At 43.5% G+C, this 18491-nt stretch overlaps 1 protein-coding gene across 3 annotated transcripts in view; it reads right to left on the bottom strand.

Annotated features, from left to right (window-relative positions):
* The window catches only part of GPC3 (glypican 3), a 249630-nt gene that overhangs the window by 81467 nt on the left and 149672 nt on the right, over positions 1–18491 (bottom strand). For all 3 annotated transcript variants that reach the window (XM_028714644.2, XM_028714643.2, XM_028714641.2), the window contains 2 exons: positions 17010–17143; positions 10236–10361 (listed from right to left, as the gene is read on the bottom strand). In XM_028714644.2, coding sequence (XP_028570477.2) covers positions 10236–10361; positions 17010–17143 — 260 coding nt within the window. The remainder of the gene's footprint in view (positions 1–10235; positions 10362–17009; positions 17144–18491) is intronic.

The following is an 18491-nucleotide window of genomic DNA, read 5'->3' on the forward strand; positions in this document are numbered from 1 at the left end:
AGTACAAATGACAAGGAAATTACTGAAACCTGGTGAGGTGAGACTTATGACAGGAATCTTGAAACTGAGGGGTATAGCCTATTCAAAAGAAAAAGATCAAACAGGAAGGGGGGGGAGTAGGAGGAGCATTATAAGTAAAGGATGAGTACACTTGTGATGAGGTCCATGACCTGGAGCACAGAAAGCAGATTGAGAGCATATGGGTAAAATTGTAGGAGAGGGAAGGAACAGCGACCTATGGGTTTCTGATATAGACCTCCAGGCCAGACTGCGTACTTGGATGATGCCTTCCCAGGGCAGATTACCAAACAATAAAGATATAGCAGTCATGGCTGCAACTATCCTGATATCAGTTGCAACTCGAACTCTGCCAAGAATGTAAGGTCCACCAAACTCTTCAATTGCCTCAATGACAATTTAATTTCCCAGAACATGTAAGAAGCAACAAGGGAATTGTCTACTGTAAAATAATGCATGGTGTGGAGAAGGCAGTTAGATAAAGAAAAGTTTTCTTCCCTCTCATAATGAACTTGTGGACATCCAGTGAAGTTGTTGGAAGATCAAAGAAAGTCCTTCTTCACGTGGCACATAGTTAAGCCATGAACTCGCTCCCCTAGGAGACAATGATGACCACTAACCTGGATGGCTTTAAAAGAGGATTAGACAAATTCATGGAGGAGGAGAGGGCTATGGATGGCTAGCAGCCATGATGGCTATGAGCCGCCTCCACAGCTGGAGGCAGGAATGTTTTCAGATATCAGTTCCCAGAAACTGCAGTAGGGCAGAGTGCTCTTGTGCTCAGTTCCCGCTTGCCAGATTTCCTTTGAAGCATCTGGTGGGCTCTGTAAGAGGAGGAATGTTCTTGGATAACGTGGGTCATTGGGTTGCTCCAACATCTTACATTTGCGCACATACTTTCTGCTTCCGATAAGGTTCCAGGAGACCTTGACGTTCCAATCTGAGTTTCAGAAAAGCAGCCATGTAGCCTGCACAATGCTCTGTGGGGGTTTTATTGTGCAAGTTTTACTCTTGTTCCACTGAGTTGCTGATCAGTAAAAATTAAACCTCACTGGGATCCACTGAATATTTGGGCATTGATCAGGATTTGCCATGGGATGCAATGATATTGATTGCCATCACTGCTGCTATTCTATTCTGTTGCAAGTTGCTTGGAAATCTGTGATAACAAGTGATTAACAAATTATCTATATCGATAATATTAACATTATTGGTCATTTTGAGCCTAATTTCAGCAAGATTGAAGTGCAGAGAAGATAGCACTCTATGAGTGCCATATGTGTGAGGTTCTGTTGTGTTTTTGTATTTTCTGTTGGAGTGGCTGGGGCAACCCAGTTGGATGGATGGGGGGGGGACCCATAGTATTAGTTCACAGACCCAACATTATCAATCCATGCAATACATCATTAGCAAGCAAAAAACACAAAGCTAATGCTAGGCTGCATTAATAGAAGTATACTGTCCTGATCAAGGGAAGCAATAGTCCTGCCTTGGTCTGACCACACCTGCAGTCCTCTGGGCACAGCAATTTAAGAAAGATGTTGACAAGATGGGTGCAGAGAAGGGCAACTAAGATGATTAAGGTTGTAGAAACCAAGCCTTATTAGGAATGGTTGAGGGAGTTGGGTATGTTTAACCTGGATAAGAAGAGACTGAGAGGAGATATGAGAGCCATCTTCCAATATCTCAATGGCCATCACATGGAAGATGGAGAAAGCTTGTTTTCACTTGCTTCGGAGGGTGGGACTCGTACCAATGGATTCAAGTTACAAGAAAGGAGATTCAGGCTAAATGTCTGAAATAACTTTCTGACAGTAAGAGCTGTAGAACAGATTCCCTTGGGAGGTGATGGACTTGGAGGTTTATAAGGAGAGGTTGGATGGCCATCTATCAAGTATGGTAACTGCTATGTGCTCTATGTGAGGCTATCTTTGATGATGGTCTGGAAGCTAAAGTTAGTGCAATATGTAGCTGCTAGTCTGTTGGCCACTTCAGCTCCTTAAGGTAATATTATACCGGTCCTGAGAGAATGGCACTGGCTACCAACTGGATACTGAGCCAATTTAAGTGACTGTCAATACTTACAAAGCTTGGCCCCTATATCAAGTTCTGGCCACTACAGTTTAAGGAGGAGACTGAGAAGCTGGAACATATGCAGAGGGGGATGGCGACCAAGGTGATCAAGGGTCTGGAAACAAAACATTATGAGGAACAGTTGAAGGAGTTGGAGATGTTTAGCCTGGAGAAGAGAAGACTGGGAGTTGATATGATAGCCCTCTTCAAATACCTGAAGGGCTGTCCATGGAAGATGGAGCAAGTTTTGTCTTGTTCCAGAGGGCAGGACCCAAACCAATGGATTCAAATGACAAAGAAAGGAGATTCTGACTAAACATCAGGAAGAACTTTATGATTGTGAGAGCTGTTCAACAGTGGAATGGACTCCTTTGGAAGGTGTTGGACTCCCCTCCCCCAAACATATTTTTATTGAAACTTTTGCATAAAGACAAAGTACACAGAACAAATGAAAACCTTTTAGACGCATCATTCAATAAAAGGTTATTTAAAAGCATCTGTTATTCTTCCTAGCCAGAAATGAGGTATGAGATCATGGAAAAGGGTAAGGGGAAAGGAGAGTGGAAGAGGAGGGGAAAAGAATAAGACTTATTGAGAATAAGTCCCCTCGAAAACTATGCATGAGTTGTAGGAGGATCCAGATCTTGCTATTTATTTATAAAGTCATTAAAAGGTTGCCAACTCGCAAAGAATAGATCTTTTTTGTCGTGCCTTGCATAACCCGGGCATGCTGGGACAGTTTCTCCTATAAAGCTTTGTGCCATAGTTCATCAGTCTATTTGTGGTGTGGAAAATGCACAACATCCTTCCAGTGACTCCAATCTAGCTGCTGCGAAAAGGAAAGCTAGCAATGTTTTAGTGTGAATGGAAATGTAGACAATATTTATTATTGCCAATAGTGCTGTGGTGGGACATGGCAAGATATCTTAACCAGAAATAGAACATAAGGCACCAAGTAATAGAATCATAGAAGGGGCCACAAGAGCCATCTAGTCCACCCCTGCAATGTGGAATCTTTTTCCCAACGTGGGGCTCAAACTCATCACCCTGAGACCAAGACTCATGTTCTACCAATTGAGCTATCCCAGCAATCAAGTACCTTGTTCCAGAAGTGGGTGAGTGCTTAACCACTCCACCACATGTGGATAGTAGTGCCAGTTTCTGAGCAGCCTTACCAACATAAGAGGGAGTCAGATTGATGCTATGCAGGCAATGAGGTGTCCAGTGCAAGTGAAACAGGATTCATAAAGTTGCTTCTTGAGTGTTTCAACAGTGGGTTTTTGTCCAAAGCCTGTCCCACATCTACTCCCCTATTTGAGTGGTGAGGTTGGTTTCCCACTGGGATCAAGGAGTTGTGGACAACCCCTTCTTTAGGACAAATAGGAGTTTATAAATTTGGGAAGCTATCCCTTTGTAGGCCAGGGTGGATCAGGTGCAGTGGTGTTCATATGTGGCTTGAGATCGCAGAAGTTGCGCTTGGTTGTAGAGTTTGCATGCAGATGAATGAGTTTGTAAATCCTGCAGCCATGGGTAGGAGATGCCTTCTAATCTGACTGCTAGTGCCTCTTTTCTGATGGGTTTGCCTCTAGGAAGAAGATTGTGAAATCTGAATACCCCTTTCGCTTCCCAGTCTGCAGGTACTTATCCTCTTGTTGAAAGTTGAGGAAAGGAAGAGCCAAAGGAGGAAGGGGTGCCAGAAGAGGGGCTTATCATTTCCAGATTGAGAAAGTGAGTCTTAAGAACAGATTTTTAATTTTATTGACTGCATTCCAGGACATAGGCAAGAAAGGAAGGCCTTATATCGTCAATGGTTTTGGTAATGACTCCATTCTTACCCAGGGCATGTCCAAACTGCTGGTGGAGCATTGTTATTATTCATTTTAGTTGAAAAGCATCAAAATAAAATGGTCTATAGAGGGTATTTTTGGCAAATCTGTTGTGCTTACCCTTTGTTGGTGTAGCATTCTATGGCATGTTGCTGCTTCTTTAGAGTCTTGGTGGGTTTGTCTATTGACAGAACTTGGGGTAGAAATGGAAAGCAAGGTAAGGTGGCCATTCTGAGGGCAGTAATACAACTGAGTCGTGAAAGGCCTGTTTGTTTCCACCTGCAAATAGGTCAGATTGCAGTTTGGAAGCAAGGCTGGTGCCATTTCTTTTTGTACAGTTGCTTTAAATCTTTAGTTAGTGTCACCCCCAGGTATCTGAATGCTGAATAACATGGCTAGAAGCCAGAGAAGGTTTGCATTTGGTTTCTTCCCTCTCCAGGGATACTGAAAGTCATTATCGTGGATTTGAAATTATTTTATTTGATTCCTGCTGCTGCGTGAAACTGCTTTAAGATGGATTGGAGTGCTGGTATGGCTCAGCTAGGACTTGTTGTCATTATTATTACCTCAACTGAAAACAGATTGATAGTATGTGAGTCTTTTCCTGATGGTACGCCTTGAACGTTGTGGTTTCTGATCTTGTTTGCCAGGGTTTCAATCGCTAGAGCAAACAATTGGGGGGGGGGGGGGATTCAGCAGGTAAACATGTCAAATGCCTCATTGTAGTTGGATTGCCAGTGACCTGAGTCTGTTCATTTAGGGTTTGGGCTGATTTGTATATGTGTGGTCTACAAAGTGGAGCATTTCTCCCCTCCAAATTTCATTTTGTTTCACAAAGATTTCATAAAGCTGCGTCCAACTCTGCCCAAGGCCTTGACTGGATCCAAGGAAATGAAGGCTACCTGAATTTTGCTTGAGGAAATTTTACAAACGGCTTTCAAGGCTTGGTGTCTAGAGTAGGATATGTGTTGCTTTGGAATAAATCCTGTTTGATGGGGAGATGTCAACATGCATATCAACACATTCAACCTCTTTACCATTACTGCTGACAATATTTTTGCATTTGAGAAGTAAGATCCTAAAAGAGCTGAGTCTTTATCCGATTTGCATACAACTGCTATCTTGGAGAGTCCCCAGGATGCAAGAATAGCTCCACCTTCAAGCATATTGCTAAAAGGTTTAGTGAGCCATGGAGCAAGTTCATTTTTAATACTTTTTGTAGAATGCGGCACCGAGGCGTAGAAAGGTCTGGTGGTACCCGGTGCAAAATTTATTCTCTCACACACACACCCCATTGAAATTATTAAAAGAAGGAAAAATAAGATACTTACAGTTGCAAGTGTTATTTTCTGGTTTATTTACTTAACATTGTGAGCATAAGCACTTAAAACTCCCCCTGCCACTTTGTTCTCACACCCCTCCTCTCCTCCTGCGTGTTCCAGGCTTTGGGTCCCGAGTTGAGGGAGCTTTTGCTTCTCTCCTTCCCTCCCTCCTCTGCTTGTTTGCTTGCCTGCCTCCTTCCCGTCCTCTCCCTGCCTGCCTGCCTGCCTGCCTGCCTCCTTCAGCAGCCCAGAAGCGCGGGGCAATGGCACGCCACCCGCCCGTGACTCCCAAGCCTCCCCCGAGCTGTCAAAATGAAGGGGGAAGGCCATTGGCAAAGCAGCACAGCTCCCCCCTTCCCCCGATGGCTCGGGGTAGACTTGGGAGTCACAGGCAGGTGGCGCACCAAATGTCACCCCCCTCAGTGATTACACCCGGGGTGGCCTGTCCCCACCACACACCCCTTCCTACACCTCTGGTGGCACTGAATCCACCAAGAGCTGGGGATTTCCCATTTTTAGTGTTTTGCTAATGGAGAATACCTCCAATTCTTGTATTGGACTATTGAGAAATTACCCTTGATTGGGTGTAAGCATGCCTATCAAAGATGATGTTATAAAGTTCTCCATTATTTGCATGTCAGAATTACTTGGGAAGTATAAGTGAGAAGAGAAAGTGCTGAAGTCCTTATTCATGCCCCCTACAGATCGTGGACAGGGTGGAATGTTTTGGAAAATGGCAGAAGGATATATCTAGGTTTGTCTGGCAGGGCAAAAAGCCCCGAATAAAGTATAAAATATTAACAGACTCAAAAGAAAGAGGGGGGTTTGCCCTGCCGGATTTGAGGTTGTATTATGAAGCTGCAGCCTTCTGCTGGTTGAAAGATTGGTTTTTGCTAGAAAACACCGATGTCCTAGATCTGGAAGGTTTTGATAATGCTTTTGGCTGGCACGCATACCTATGGTATGACAAGGTTAAAGTTCACAAATTGTTTAAAAGCCATATTGTCAGAAAAGCAATTTTTGCAGTCTGGACGAAATACAAAGACTTATTAGAGAGTAAAACACCGAGGTGGTTGTCACCGGTGGAGGCCAAGGCTCAAAAAAGACCCAATATGGAGGCCTATTGGCCGAAATATTGGGAATTAATTGAAAAAATTGGAGACAGTTGGAAGTTGCAGAGCCAGGATAAACTAAAAAACAAGGTGCGAGATTGGTTACATTATGCTCAAATTCAAGAGGTTTTTAAAATGGATAAAAAAGTTGGTTTCCAGGAGGAGAAATCGAAACTAGAGACAGAATTGTTAGAACCAAAGACCAAGATTTTATCTAGAATGTATAACTTGCTGCTTATGTGGAACACACAGGACGAATTAGTTAAATCTGCTATGATAAAATGGGCACAGGATGTTGGACATAATATTATGTTTGAAGACTGGGAAAGGTTATGGAACACCGGAATGAAATTCACGGCATGTAGTGCCTTGAAGGAAAACATTATGAAAATGATATACCGGTGGTACATGACCCCAGTCAAGTTAGCTAAGATACATCACCTGTCTGACAATAAATGTTGGAAGTGTAAGGAAGCAGAGGGGACCTTCTTCCATCTCTGGTGGACCTGCCCAAAAGTGAAGACCTTCTGGGAAATGATTTATAATGAATTGAAAAAGGTATTTAGGTACACCTTTCCCAAGAAACCAGAGGCCTTCCTGCTGGGCATGGTGGACCAGAAAATGCCAAAGAAAGACAGAACCTTGTTTATGTATGCTAGCACAGCAGCAAGAATACTCATTGCTAAGAGCTGGAAGACACAAGATTTGCCCACGCTGGAGGAATGGCAGAAGCAGTTGATGGACTACATGGAGATAGCTGAACTGACCGGCAGAATCCGAGATCTGGATAAAGAAACAATCGAGGAGGACTGGAAAAAATTTAAAGACTATTTGCAAAAATACTACAAGCTGTATGAATCTTAAGACAGTGCATGATTAGGAAATGTTATGCTTTAGCAATCATGATTAAGTAAATTGTAAAATAAGTGATAAAAGAGAAAAGGAGACAATTTGAATCGAACATGTTATGTTTATTTTAAAGGTATTGAAATTGAGATACAATATACCGAATCTGGGTACATAACATTTGAAAGTTACAATAAGGTACGAAATTAGGTAACAAAATGCTGACATTGTTAATTCAAAGAACGCAGAACCGGAAGGGGTGGGGAAGTCCAAGTTGTTTTTGTTTGTTTTTGTTGTTAAAAAAAAGGGAAAATTTGTTTCTTGCAATTATTTTATTTGTCTGTAACCTATAAAACTATGGAAAGAAACGCAATAAAAAATTTATAAAAAAAAAAAAATGAAGTCCTTATTCATGCCCTAGAGTGTGTTTCACCTGCTTCTGTCCATATTGAGGCAATTGAGTTCAAAGGCTAGTAATTGAGGCCCTTATCTCCAAATTCATAGTATTTGCCTTACATTTAGTCTTTGCCGCATTAATGTTGCTTTTTCCCAGCAATTGCCATTCATGTTTTTTAGACTGAAGAAGGTGGTATGCTTTACCCCCCTGCTTGTTCATTTATATTCTCTTTCAAGATGTCTGATCTGTTGTTCCTCTTGCCGTGTCAGGGATATCCTGGTTTTCCAGATCTTGCTGGTTTCCACAATGCAATGGCTTCTCAGTACCACCTTCACAGCATCCCAGAGGGTTCATGGCTCCCTGCCTGAAGTGTTACTGCTTTCTTAATAATGTTCTATTGTTCCTTTCAGGTTTGATGCAGCCAGCACTTGGGTGAAAGTTTCATTGGCGAGTGATGCAGAAAGCTTTTGTCCATGCAGTGTCTGTACTGACTGGCGCGTGGTCTGAGACAGTTGCTATTCCATTTTCCTGCCGCTCTGACTTTTTGCATGAGTCCTGAAGAAATCAATATATAATCATAATGGGAATAAATAAAGCAGTGTGGGAAAAAGCTGAAGTCCCTCGTGCAGGTGTCACCATAATCCCACCAGATCATGAGCCTCTATTATTAACACTGCTTTAGTGCCTGGGCTATTGTTTGAGTTTGCACTGTGGCTCTTGTCCATAGAGTTATTGAGGCAGATGCCCCCCCCCCCAATATTATGGAGGCTTTTGCAAAATCCTTGAGATTGTTCAGTGTGAATTTTAAGAATGTTGATTGATTGGTGCATACAAAGCTCCCCGAGTGTATAGTTCTCTGTGAAGCGTCCCCTTTACAAAACATCCATTTTACAAAGGCGAATCTGCCATTAAGATCTGTGATGGTATACTGCATTACAAAGGGACTTTTCTGGGTAAAAATAACTGCCACCCCTCTTGCTTTTGATGTGCCAGTTCCACCTATTTGTGATTCTAGCCGCCTTCCCTTGAGATTCTATACCCAGAATTTTTCTTTTGCTCAGTTTCCTGAAGAAACATGGTTTCCGGTTATTATTATTTTGAGAACACTCATGAAGAGTCGGACACGACTAAACGACTAAACAACAACAAAACCAGGCTTCCAAGCTCTTTTACATTCAATGAGCCACTAGATGGAGCTCTTGTGCTTGAAATACTCATTTAGCCAGAAAAATGTGTGATGCAATAGGTGGAAAGATAGAAAAAAAGGAGTTTGAAAAGCGTAGAAACTTGAAACAGTAACTACAAATTGAACAGAACATTAAACTGCCCCCTTCAGTCAGGAAGTTCCTCCATTACTGATGGAGTTTGGAGCAATTCTGAGACTTGCTGCTTTTCAGGGGAAAATTTGGGGGGCCAATGGGGAGCCTGTTTCTGAGCAGAGTCTGCTCTCTCCCCACGGCTTGTAGTTGTGATTGCAACCATCCACCTTGCTGAGAAAAACTCCACTTAAGAGATAATAGTAATGGCAATGAGAAACACTGACGTTTTGCTTTCAATCTGTTTCACTTGAAGACATTTCAGGGCTTGGGTTACTGGCTGGTCGCTTGTTTCTCACTGTGCATCAAGCAGCACCTTGCCCCGTGGGCTGAGCATCCAAGTATGGATTAAGTGGTTTGTGGGGGGCGGGGCGGATTCTAAGCTTTTGGAAGTGTTGCTCCATTTGTGTTGTATCTGCTGCAGAAAGCATCTTTCCGTTATGCTGGACTAGCAGTTGAAAGGGGAAGCCCCAGCAATACAGCACTCCCTTTTCTTGCTGGGCCTGATTCCCCTTCATTCCTGAGGACTGATCATGCTGCCTGGGGGCTGATGGGAGTTAGAGGCCCAAAACAGCAGCATGGTCACAACTCAGGGTCATCCGATGAAACTGAGAGTTGGAAGGTTCAGAAGAGACAAAAGTAATTCTTCACACAGCTCAAAGTTAAATATGAAATTCCTTTCCATAAAAGGTACAGATGGCCGCAAACTTGGATGGCTTTAAAAGACAAATTCATGGAGGATGAAGACTTATCAATGGCTCTGAGCCACAATGACTATCTTGTGCCTCCACTGTCAGAGGCAGCCATGCTTCTGAGCACCAGTTGCTGGAAACGCAGGAGGGGAGAGTTCTGCTGCTCTCGGGTCCTGCTTGCAGGCTTCCCATCTGCTTGGCCCTTTGGAGAACAGGATGCTGGAGAACAGGGCCTTCAGCCTAATCCAGCATCCAAGCTCTTCTCCGGATGGGATTTGGAGTCCAAAGACACACGGAAGAACTGCTGCAGATGGACAGCATAATACTACTACAGTGGTACCTCAGGTTACAGACGCTTCAGGTTACAGACTCCGCTAACCCAGAAATAGTACCTCGGGTTAAGAACTTTGCTTCAGGATGAGAACAGAAATTGTGTGGCAGCGGGAGGCCCCATTAACTAAAGTGTTACCTCAGATTAAGAACAGTTTCAGGTTAAGAACAGACCTCCAGAAAGAATTAAGTTCTTAACCTGAGGTACCACTGTACGAAGAATTTCAAGCTGGGGCCAAGCATAACAACAACAACTCAGCATCACTAAACGGGAAGGGAAGAAAAGAAATGAATTCATTTTACCTTTCTACAACTTCTTGGCCATTCCAGCAATGGGTATTATTCTGTGCAGTGGAGCTGTGGCTGCAGATGTATTCTGGCAAACTGCTGTAGAAACCACTGTGGGCTCTCAGTTTTGTGATAAGTTCCCTGAAACAAAGTAGAGATGCCAAAAATGAAACTAAAGGCTTAAACAAGTAATGCTATTGTTTTAAACTAGTTCGCAAACCAGTCTTGAATCACAACAGAAAGCATTTAGCAGACACAAACATAGAATGAGTTAATATGCTTGTCCTCCAGTGGTTGGTTCCTTGGGTTAGCATGGTGATTTAAGTGGTGTCCAGTCTCTGTGTGGCTTACTGGGCTGAAATCCTACAGAGATGCTTTGGGGATTCCTCCTGCAACAACTTTGACCAATATTTAAACATGACATTGTAATGTTTTCCTCTGCCGCTAGGTGCTGCTGGAGGATTGCAACAGTTTTGGCTTCTGCAATAGGCAGAATACGCAGAAAAGCATCATTAAGCACATGTTGTTGTTTAGTCGTGTCCGACTCTTCGTGACCTCATGGACCAGAGCACGCCAGGCACTCCTGTCTTCCACTGCCTCCCGCAGTTTGGTCAGACTCATGTTTGTAGCTTCGAGAACACTGTCCAACCATCTCGTCCTCTGTCGTCCCCTTCTCCTTGTGCCCTCCATCTTTCCCAACATCAGGGTCTTTTCCAGGGAGTCTTCTCATGAGGTGGCCAAAGTATTGGAGTCTCAGCTTCACGATCTGTCCTTCCAGTGAGCACTCAGGGCTGATTTCCTTCAGAATGGATACGTTTGATCTTCTTGCAGTCCATGGGACTCTCAAGAGTCTCCTCCAGCACCAGAATTCAAAAGCATCCATTCTTAGGCGATCAGCCTTCTTTATGGTCCAGCTCTCACTTCCATACATCACTACTGGGAAAAACATAGCTTTTACTATATGGACCTTTGTTGGCAAGGTGATGTCTCTACTTTTTAAGATGCTGTCCAGGTTTGCCATCACCTTTCTCCCAAGGAGCAGGCGTCTTTTAATTTCATGACTGCTGTCACCATCTGCAGTGATCATGGAGCCCAAGAAAGTAAAATCTCTCACTGCCTCCATTTCTTCTTTTTTTCCCCCAAGTAAATTTTTATTGTTTTCCTTACATATTCTTTTCCAACAAACCATATTAATGCCATACATTCTCTTTGACTCTGCTGAGTCGCAACTCCGCTCCCTCCCCACAATTGGTATATTTAACCCCTTTCTATTGCGCACATCATTCTCATAATAGTACTATTATACATTGGAGGTATTATGTCAATCCTGCTAGTGTCTCGACCTCTTTACATTTCTTCTTTAAATATTCAATAAATTTACTCCAATTATTTTGGTAACTTTGATCTCCCTGGTCCCGGATCCTCCCTGACAGTTTGGCAAGTTCTGCATATTCTGTCAACTTCGCCTGCCACTCCTGGATAGTTGGTATGTCTTGTACTTTCCATCTTTGGGCCAGAAGGGTCCTCGCGGCAGCTGTAGCATACATGAACAGATTTTGGTCTCCCATTTTGATTTCCGTTCCTATTAAACCTAATAGACACGCTTCCGGTCTTTTGGGGAAAGTATATCCAAATATTTTTTTGAGTTCATTATAAATTGGTTCCCAAAATTTTTTTACCTTATCGCGGGTCCACCACATATGGAAATAGCCCCCATCTGCCTTTTTACATTTCCAACATTTCCTTTCTTTTTTCCTGTACATTTTAGCTAATTTTACTGGCGTCAAATGCCATCTATACATCATTTTTAGTAAGTTTTCCTTTAAAGCCATGCATCCTGTAAATCTCGAACCCTCCTTCCATAATCTTTTCCACGCATCCAATTCAATGTTATGCCCAATATAAATTGCCCATTTTATCATTGATTCCTTTACTTCTTCGTCTTTTGTATACCATTCTAGCAATAAACTATACATTCTTGATAAAATTTTATCTTTACAGTCTATTAACTCGATTTGAAATTTCGATTTTTTATCTTCGAACCCATTTCTCTTTTTATCTTCCTTTAATAAATCACTGATCTGGTGGTATTGCAGCCACCCTGTTAACATCTTTTCAGTTTGGTCATATGGTTTGAGCTTTATCCCTTGGTCTGTTTTCCTAGTAATATCCTCATATGTTACTCTTTCCCCTTCCATGTTTACTTTTTTTGTTGTCAGCACCTCAATTGGTGATATCCACCACTGTGTCTTTCTTTCCAGGAGGTTTCTATTCCGGTCCCATACTTCATATAAAGATTTCCTAACCACATGGTTTAGAAAACCTTTATGTACCTTTACTTTGTTGTACCATAGGTACGAATGCCAACCCTCTTTCACCCTCTTTAAAAGCTTCTTTAATTCCTCCTCACTTTCTGCCATCAAGGTTGTGTCATCTGCATATTGGAGGTTGTTGATATTTCTTCCGGCAATCTTAATTCCGTCTTGGGATTCATCCAACCCAGCCTTTCGCATGATGAAATCAACTACAGAAAACGTAGCTAAGCTTCCCTGTTGCAGCAGAACCCACACAGCGCCCCACAGCCCAACACATTTGTTGTGGTGCACACAGCCTGCTCATAAAGCTGCTACCTTATCCCAGATGGTGCTATTTGTGCATCCAGACCAGAATGATCTGCTTTTGGACAGAGGCTGCCCTCCCGGTTCTGGGATGAGGCTGCATGTGGAACGCGCTATCTGCCCCAGGAGTGGGCAGAAGATATATAACCTTCCAAGACGATCCTATAATTTTGTAACTATTCAATAATACTGATTAGGGATGCATTGAGATGATCCAATACAGATCTCTGTGTTGCCTTTGAGCTGGACCAACTGCTTCGTGTGTGTGTGTGTGTGTGTGTGCACGCAGAGGCAAATGATTTTGCTTGCTCCAATGTCTTCTTTTGCAGTGACTTCAATTGGGTTTTCCTTGAACTTCCAGGGTTCGTAACTGAACTTGCACACCTTTCTCTGGAAACTGAAGCCCCTTCTCTTTTCAGTGTCCTGAAATCTTTAGCTGTGAAGCATATGGAAGAAACTGCTTCTAAGTGTTCTTCCCATGCGCCTTCCCATGCCTCAGTCTTCTCCGATAAAGAAAACAATGCCCGACCTGAAGAATTTGGAGCAAATGATTCAGCAGAGGAAACACAGCTCAGAATAACTAAGGAGATAGTACAAGAATACTTGGCTAGTCTAGATGTATTCAAGTCTCCAGGGCCAGATGAACTGCATCCAAGAGTATTAAAAGAACTGGCAGATGTGATCTCAGAACCACTGGCAGTCATCTTTGAGAATTCCTGGAGAACAGGCGAAGTCCCGGCAGACTGGAGGAGGGCAAATGTTGTCCCTATTTTCAAAAAGGGGAAAAGAGAGGACCCAAATAATTACCGCCCAGTCAGTCTGACATCAATACCAGGGAAGATTCTGGAGCAGATCATTAAGCAAACAGTCTGTGAGCACCTAGAAAGGAATGCTGTGATCACCAATAGTCAGCATGGATTTCTGAAAAATAAGTCATGTCAGACTAACCTGATCTCGTTTTTTGACAGAATTACAAGCCTGGTAGATGAAGGGAACACAGTGGATGTAGCCTACCTTGATTTCAGCAAGGTATTCGACAAGGTGCCCCATGATATTCTTGTAAAGAAGCTGGTAAAATGCGGACTTGACTATGCTACCACTCAGTGGATTTGTAACTGGCTGACTGACCGAACCCAAAGGGTGCTCATCAATGGTTCCTCTTCATCCTGGAGAAGAGTGACTAGTGGGGTGCCACAGGGTTCTGTCTTGGGCCCGGTCTTATTCAACATCTTTATCAACGACTTGGATGATGGACTCAAGGGCATCCTGATCAAATTTGCAATGACACCAAACTGGGAGGGGTGGCTAACACCCCAGAGGACAGGATCACACTTCAAAACGACCTTGACAGATTAGAGAACTGGGCCAAAACAAACAAGATGAATTTTAACAGGGAGAAATGTAAAGTATTGCACTTGGGCAAAAAAAATGAGAGGCACAAATACAAGATGGGTGACACCTGGCTTGAGAGCAGTACATGTGAAAAGGATCTAGGAGTCTTGGTTGACCACAAACTTGACATGAGCCAACAGTGTGACACGGCAGCTAAAAAAGCCAATGCAATTCTGGGCCTCATCAATAGGAGTATAGCATCTAGATCAAGGGAAGTAATAGTGCCACTGTATTCTGCTCTGGTCAGACCTCACCTGGAGTACTGTGTCCAGTTCTGGGCACCACAGTTCAAGAAGGACACTGACAAACTGGAACATGTCCAGAGGAGGGCAACCAAAATGGTCAAAGGCCTGGAAACGATGCCTTATGAGGAACGGCTAAGGGAGCTGGGCATGTTTAGCCTGGAGAAGAGGAGGTTAAGGGGTGATATGATAGCCATGTTCAAATATATAAAAGGATGTCATATAGAGGAGGGAGATAGGTTGTTTTCTGCTGCTCCAGAGAAGCGGACACGGAGCAATGGATCCAAACTACAAGAAAGAAGATTCCACCTAAACATTAGGAAGAACTTCCTGACAGTAAGAGCTGTCCGACAGTGGAATTTGCTGCCAAGGAGTGTGGTGGAGTCTCCTTCTTTGGAGGTCTTTAAGCAGATGCTTGACAACCATATGTTAGGAGTGCTCTGATGGTGTTTCCTGCTTGGCAGGGGGTTGGACTCGATATCCCTTGTGGTCTCTTCCAACTCTATGATTCTATGATTCTATGATTCTTCTCCAGAGTGACCCTCAAAGCCCGTCCTCCATGGCCGACTCACCTCCTTTCCCCTTGATGGGTTGCAATCTGCACAAAGGGTGGGCTGTCTTCTTCTTGGGGCTGAAAAGCTCCCCTTTCCTGCTGACTAGGTGGCTCCAGGATGCTGGAGTTCAGGGACTCTGCTGCACAAACAGTGATGGATCTTCCACCCTGGCCACCACACCAGTGTCACGATCTGCTGAAAGATCTCTAGGTGCTTTGCACTGCATCAGAAAGGGCTCCTGCCCCCCAAGTGTTTAATGATCAGAAATCAAGTTGCCCATTGAAACATTCTCTGCCCTGGCTGGCTGCTTATTTGTCAAAGGCTTAAGCATCCTCCCCTATGGCCACACCACCTTGAACTTGCCCAATTTTGGAAGATGGGGGGAGGATTTCCACACAGTGCAGCTTCACCCAGCGTGGCTGAATTGTAGAGTTTAAAAAATGCGCCTGCCACAGTTACCTGCTTTGTAGAGTTCCCAAAAGCAAAAGAAAAGGAGGAGGACTCTCTTCACTCATGGACTTTCTGGTGACATGCATAAACTATGGCTGCTGCTTGATTCCTGGTATTTTCAGCTGTTTGTTTAAAGAGACAGCTTGAGTCTCTTATATACCCTTCAGGCTGAAGGAAACTCTTAGGCAGATTAGTTGTAAGCTGTGAAGCACCCAGCTGGGGGCAGCCTTAACAAACACAAACCTTTGCAATGCTACCAGTGGGAGTTCTCATCTCTCTCTCTCAATTTGTTTCCCCCTCTTTAAATAATCCACCCAGGTCCCCCCCCCCCCTATAATCAGATTCTGGCAGACTGCACACAGACTTTGCAATAAAAAAGCCACAGAGAGAAAATGAAATATGGATCTATTATTTTTATGTTTATTTCTCCCCTCTGTACTGATGAGGAGTAAGGCAACCCATTCATTGAGGATAATGCATAAACACAGTATTACACAGTAAACAAAATTCAGTTAATGAGTGGCATTCAAGTTTTCATTAGTTTTTCTGAGTATAATGCTATCGCTTTTCTAATCTGAGTATAATGCTTGTGCCTTCATCTTCATCTGTCACTGGGAGACTATAAACTGAAAGTGACCCAGAGGGGAATGTGGCTCTCCACTTAAGAGCCCCTTTCAACAGGCAGAGGAAATGGTTTGCTTTTGGTCCTTGTGGGTCCTTGTAATCTGCCACTATGCAACTGACGAGATCTAAGATCACTTCAGGGTGACTTGCCCGCAACACCAACAGGAACATTGCACAAAACTTCTAACAGGGGCTGGGTTTGCACCATGGCTTCCCTGGAACAGAACTCAGGAGAAGGAGCTCATCCGAAGATTTCCCACAAGAGTTGCTGCAAGGATAAGGGGAGGGGGAACTATCTCACATATTTGATGCCATTTCTAATGTTACGGAAAACTCTTTTAAGTTGGATCCAGTGTTAACACTTTTGTCATTGGACATTAATATCAATTCAGTTCTGCAGCACAGGGAGCTGGTTGGCTTCCTACGGTCTGCTGCCCACTTGGTGATAGTGCAACAACGGAACTCTAAAACCAAGTTACTATTCAATGTTCAGAATGCCTTATGTGACAAGGAAGACTTGTAAGAGGCTCCTCAGAATAAGATGGTTTTGCTGGAGCCTGGCTTCTCTTTCTTTCACACATCAATGCAAGAGGGAACACTCTGACTCCACCTGCTACCCAAGCTTGGACGTGGACAGGATATGTTAAAAGTTAGTAAAACTAAGGATTTTGCATGTGATAGTTACAGTGTGGGCTGGACCTTAAAGGCACAGAAAATAAGACTTGTAACTGGACCAGTGCTTTCTTGTTTACCTGGTTGTACTCATGATGAAACAATTTTTTTTTCCTGCTGAAATAACTATGCACACAGTCCAGAGCTCCTTACAGGAAGGGGGGGGTAAAAATATAATACGTACATATTGAAAATAAATGGGAATCTTACAAAGATGGCTGGCATTGGCTTTCTCACCTCCTTCTAGTGGACAGAGTTTCTTCGTGTTCCACAGGAGCAACCCATGTCATCTTCTCCTCAACGAAAAGGTCCTCAGGATACGAAGCTGACCGGGAATGCCTCTTCTGAGAAAGACTGCATAACTTGCCAATCTGAAAAAAATAACAAAACCAAAGAACCATGAACCTCTCCCCCTCCTTGATATAGTTGCTGAAATACTAGCAATTGTCAGGGCTGGTTCAGCTGCATAGAGACTCAGAGACAAGCAATAAAGTTGATTATTTGTTCAAGGAAACAGAATACAGAGAAACCCATAGGCAATACTGTCTCCCAGTAAAGCAGTTGCCAGAACTGACAATCTGTGCCTCCCACTTCCCTCTACATCTCCTGGGCCAGATGTTTCCTCCTTGAACTCCATCAGGGAGAGGTCCCCTGTGCTCTTTGTTCTCCTAGATGCAAGGTGCTCCCTGCACATGGAGACAAGGGAGGAGGGGAGCTGGATACATTAGGACCCATAGGCTCCTTGTGAAGCTGCTGCAGCCTCTGTCCCCTCCTGCACCTCAGCTGCCTGTCCTAGAGTGCTTTCTGCCTCATCTTCCTCTCTCTTACTCAAGCCTGTTGCTTGTTCAGCATCCAACCATTCTGCCCCCGCTTCATCCTCTGACCTGTCTTCCGCATCCCACCACCATCTCCCTGGCTCTGAGCCTTCCTGTTCTGGGGTGGCCCTTGGGGGTTCTCTAGCTGGAGCCTCCCACCCCTCCTCATCCTCCAGCCAGTCCCTGACAGCAACACTGGACGCTGCCTTATATGGTCTATTGGTCCACCTAGCTTGTTAATGTCTACAAAGGCTCTCCAGGGTTTCAGGGAAGAGTCTGCAGCTGCCATTGGGGATTGAACCAGGAACCTTCTGCATGCAGAGCAGGTCATCCTCCACTGAGCCCCACCCCTCTTTGCACATGCCAGATCATTTTAAGCCAACACCCTTTGAAACTGCAGGCCATTTTTTCATGGTTTCCTTTTAACATGACCAAAGGAGCAGAATGTGAATTTGTCTCATGTGACCAAAGCTGCAGAACAATCTAATTAAGGATGTTTTTAGCTTAAAACATTCTCATACGTTTATATATTTAAAAATTACGATTTTGTTCAAAAATCTCATCATTTCAGAATACATAGAACCACGATTTCATTTAAAAAATAAATAAATACATGACTAATCTTTGTTGATGTGAGCACTTTATTATTCCGAGCATGAAAATATAGCCAGCCTCAGCAACTTTATTGCCACTTTGCCTGTTTTCTTAATTCTAAGGCAATTAACTTAATAGCACCATTATGCATTTTATTTTCTCCTTATTCTGCTGCTGGTATCCCTCCTACTCTCCAGGATTTAGGGTAAAGGATCTTTGCATCACATACCTTTAATACTTCTCAGGATTTGCTATTTGCACACACACCTACAAGAGTCAATAAAAATGTTGCACAGGTCCAGAGAGCTGC

The sequence above is a fragment of the Podarcis muralis genome, chromosome Z (assembly GCF_964188315.1).
Source record: "Podarcis muralis chromosome Z, rPodMur119.hap1.1, whole genome shotgun sequence".
NCBI classification, from domain to species: Eukaryota; Metazoa; Chordata; class Lepidosauria; order Squamata; family Lacertidae; genus Podarcis; species Podarcis muralis.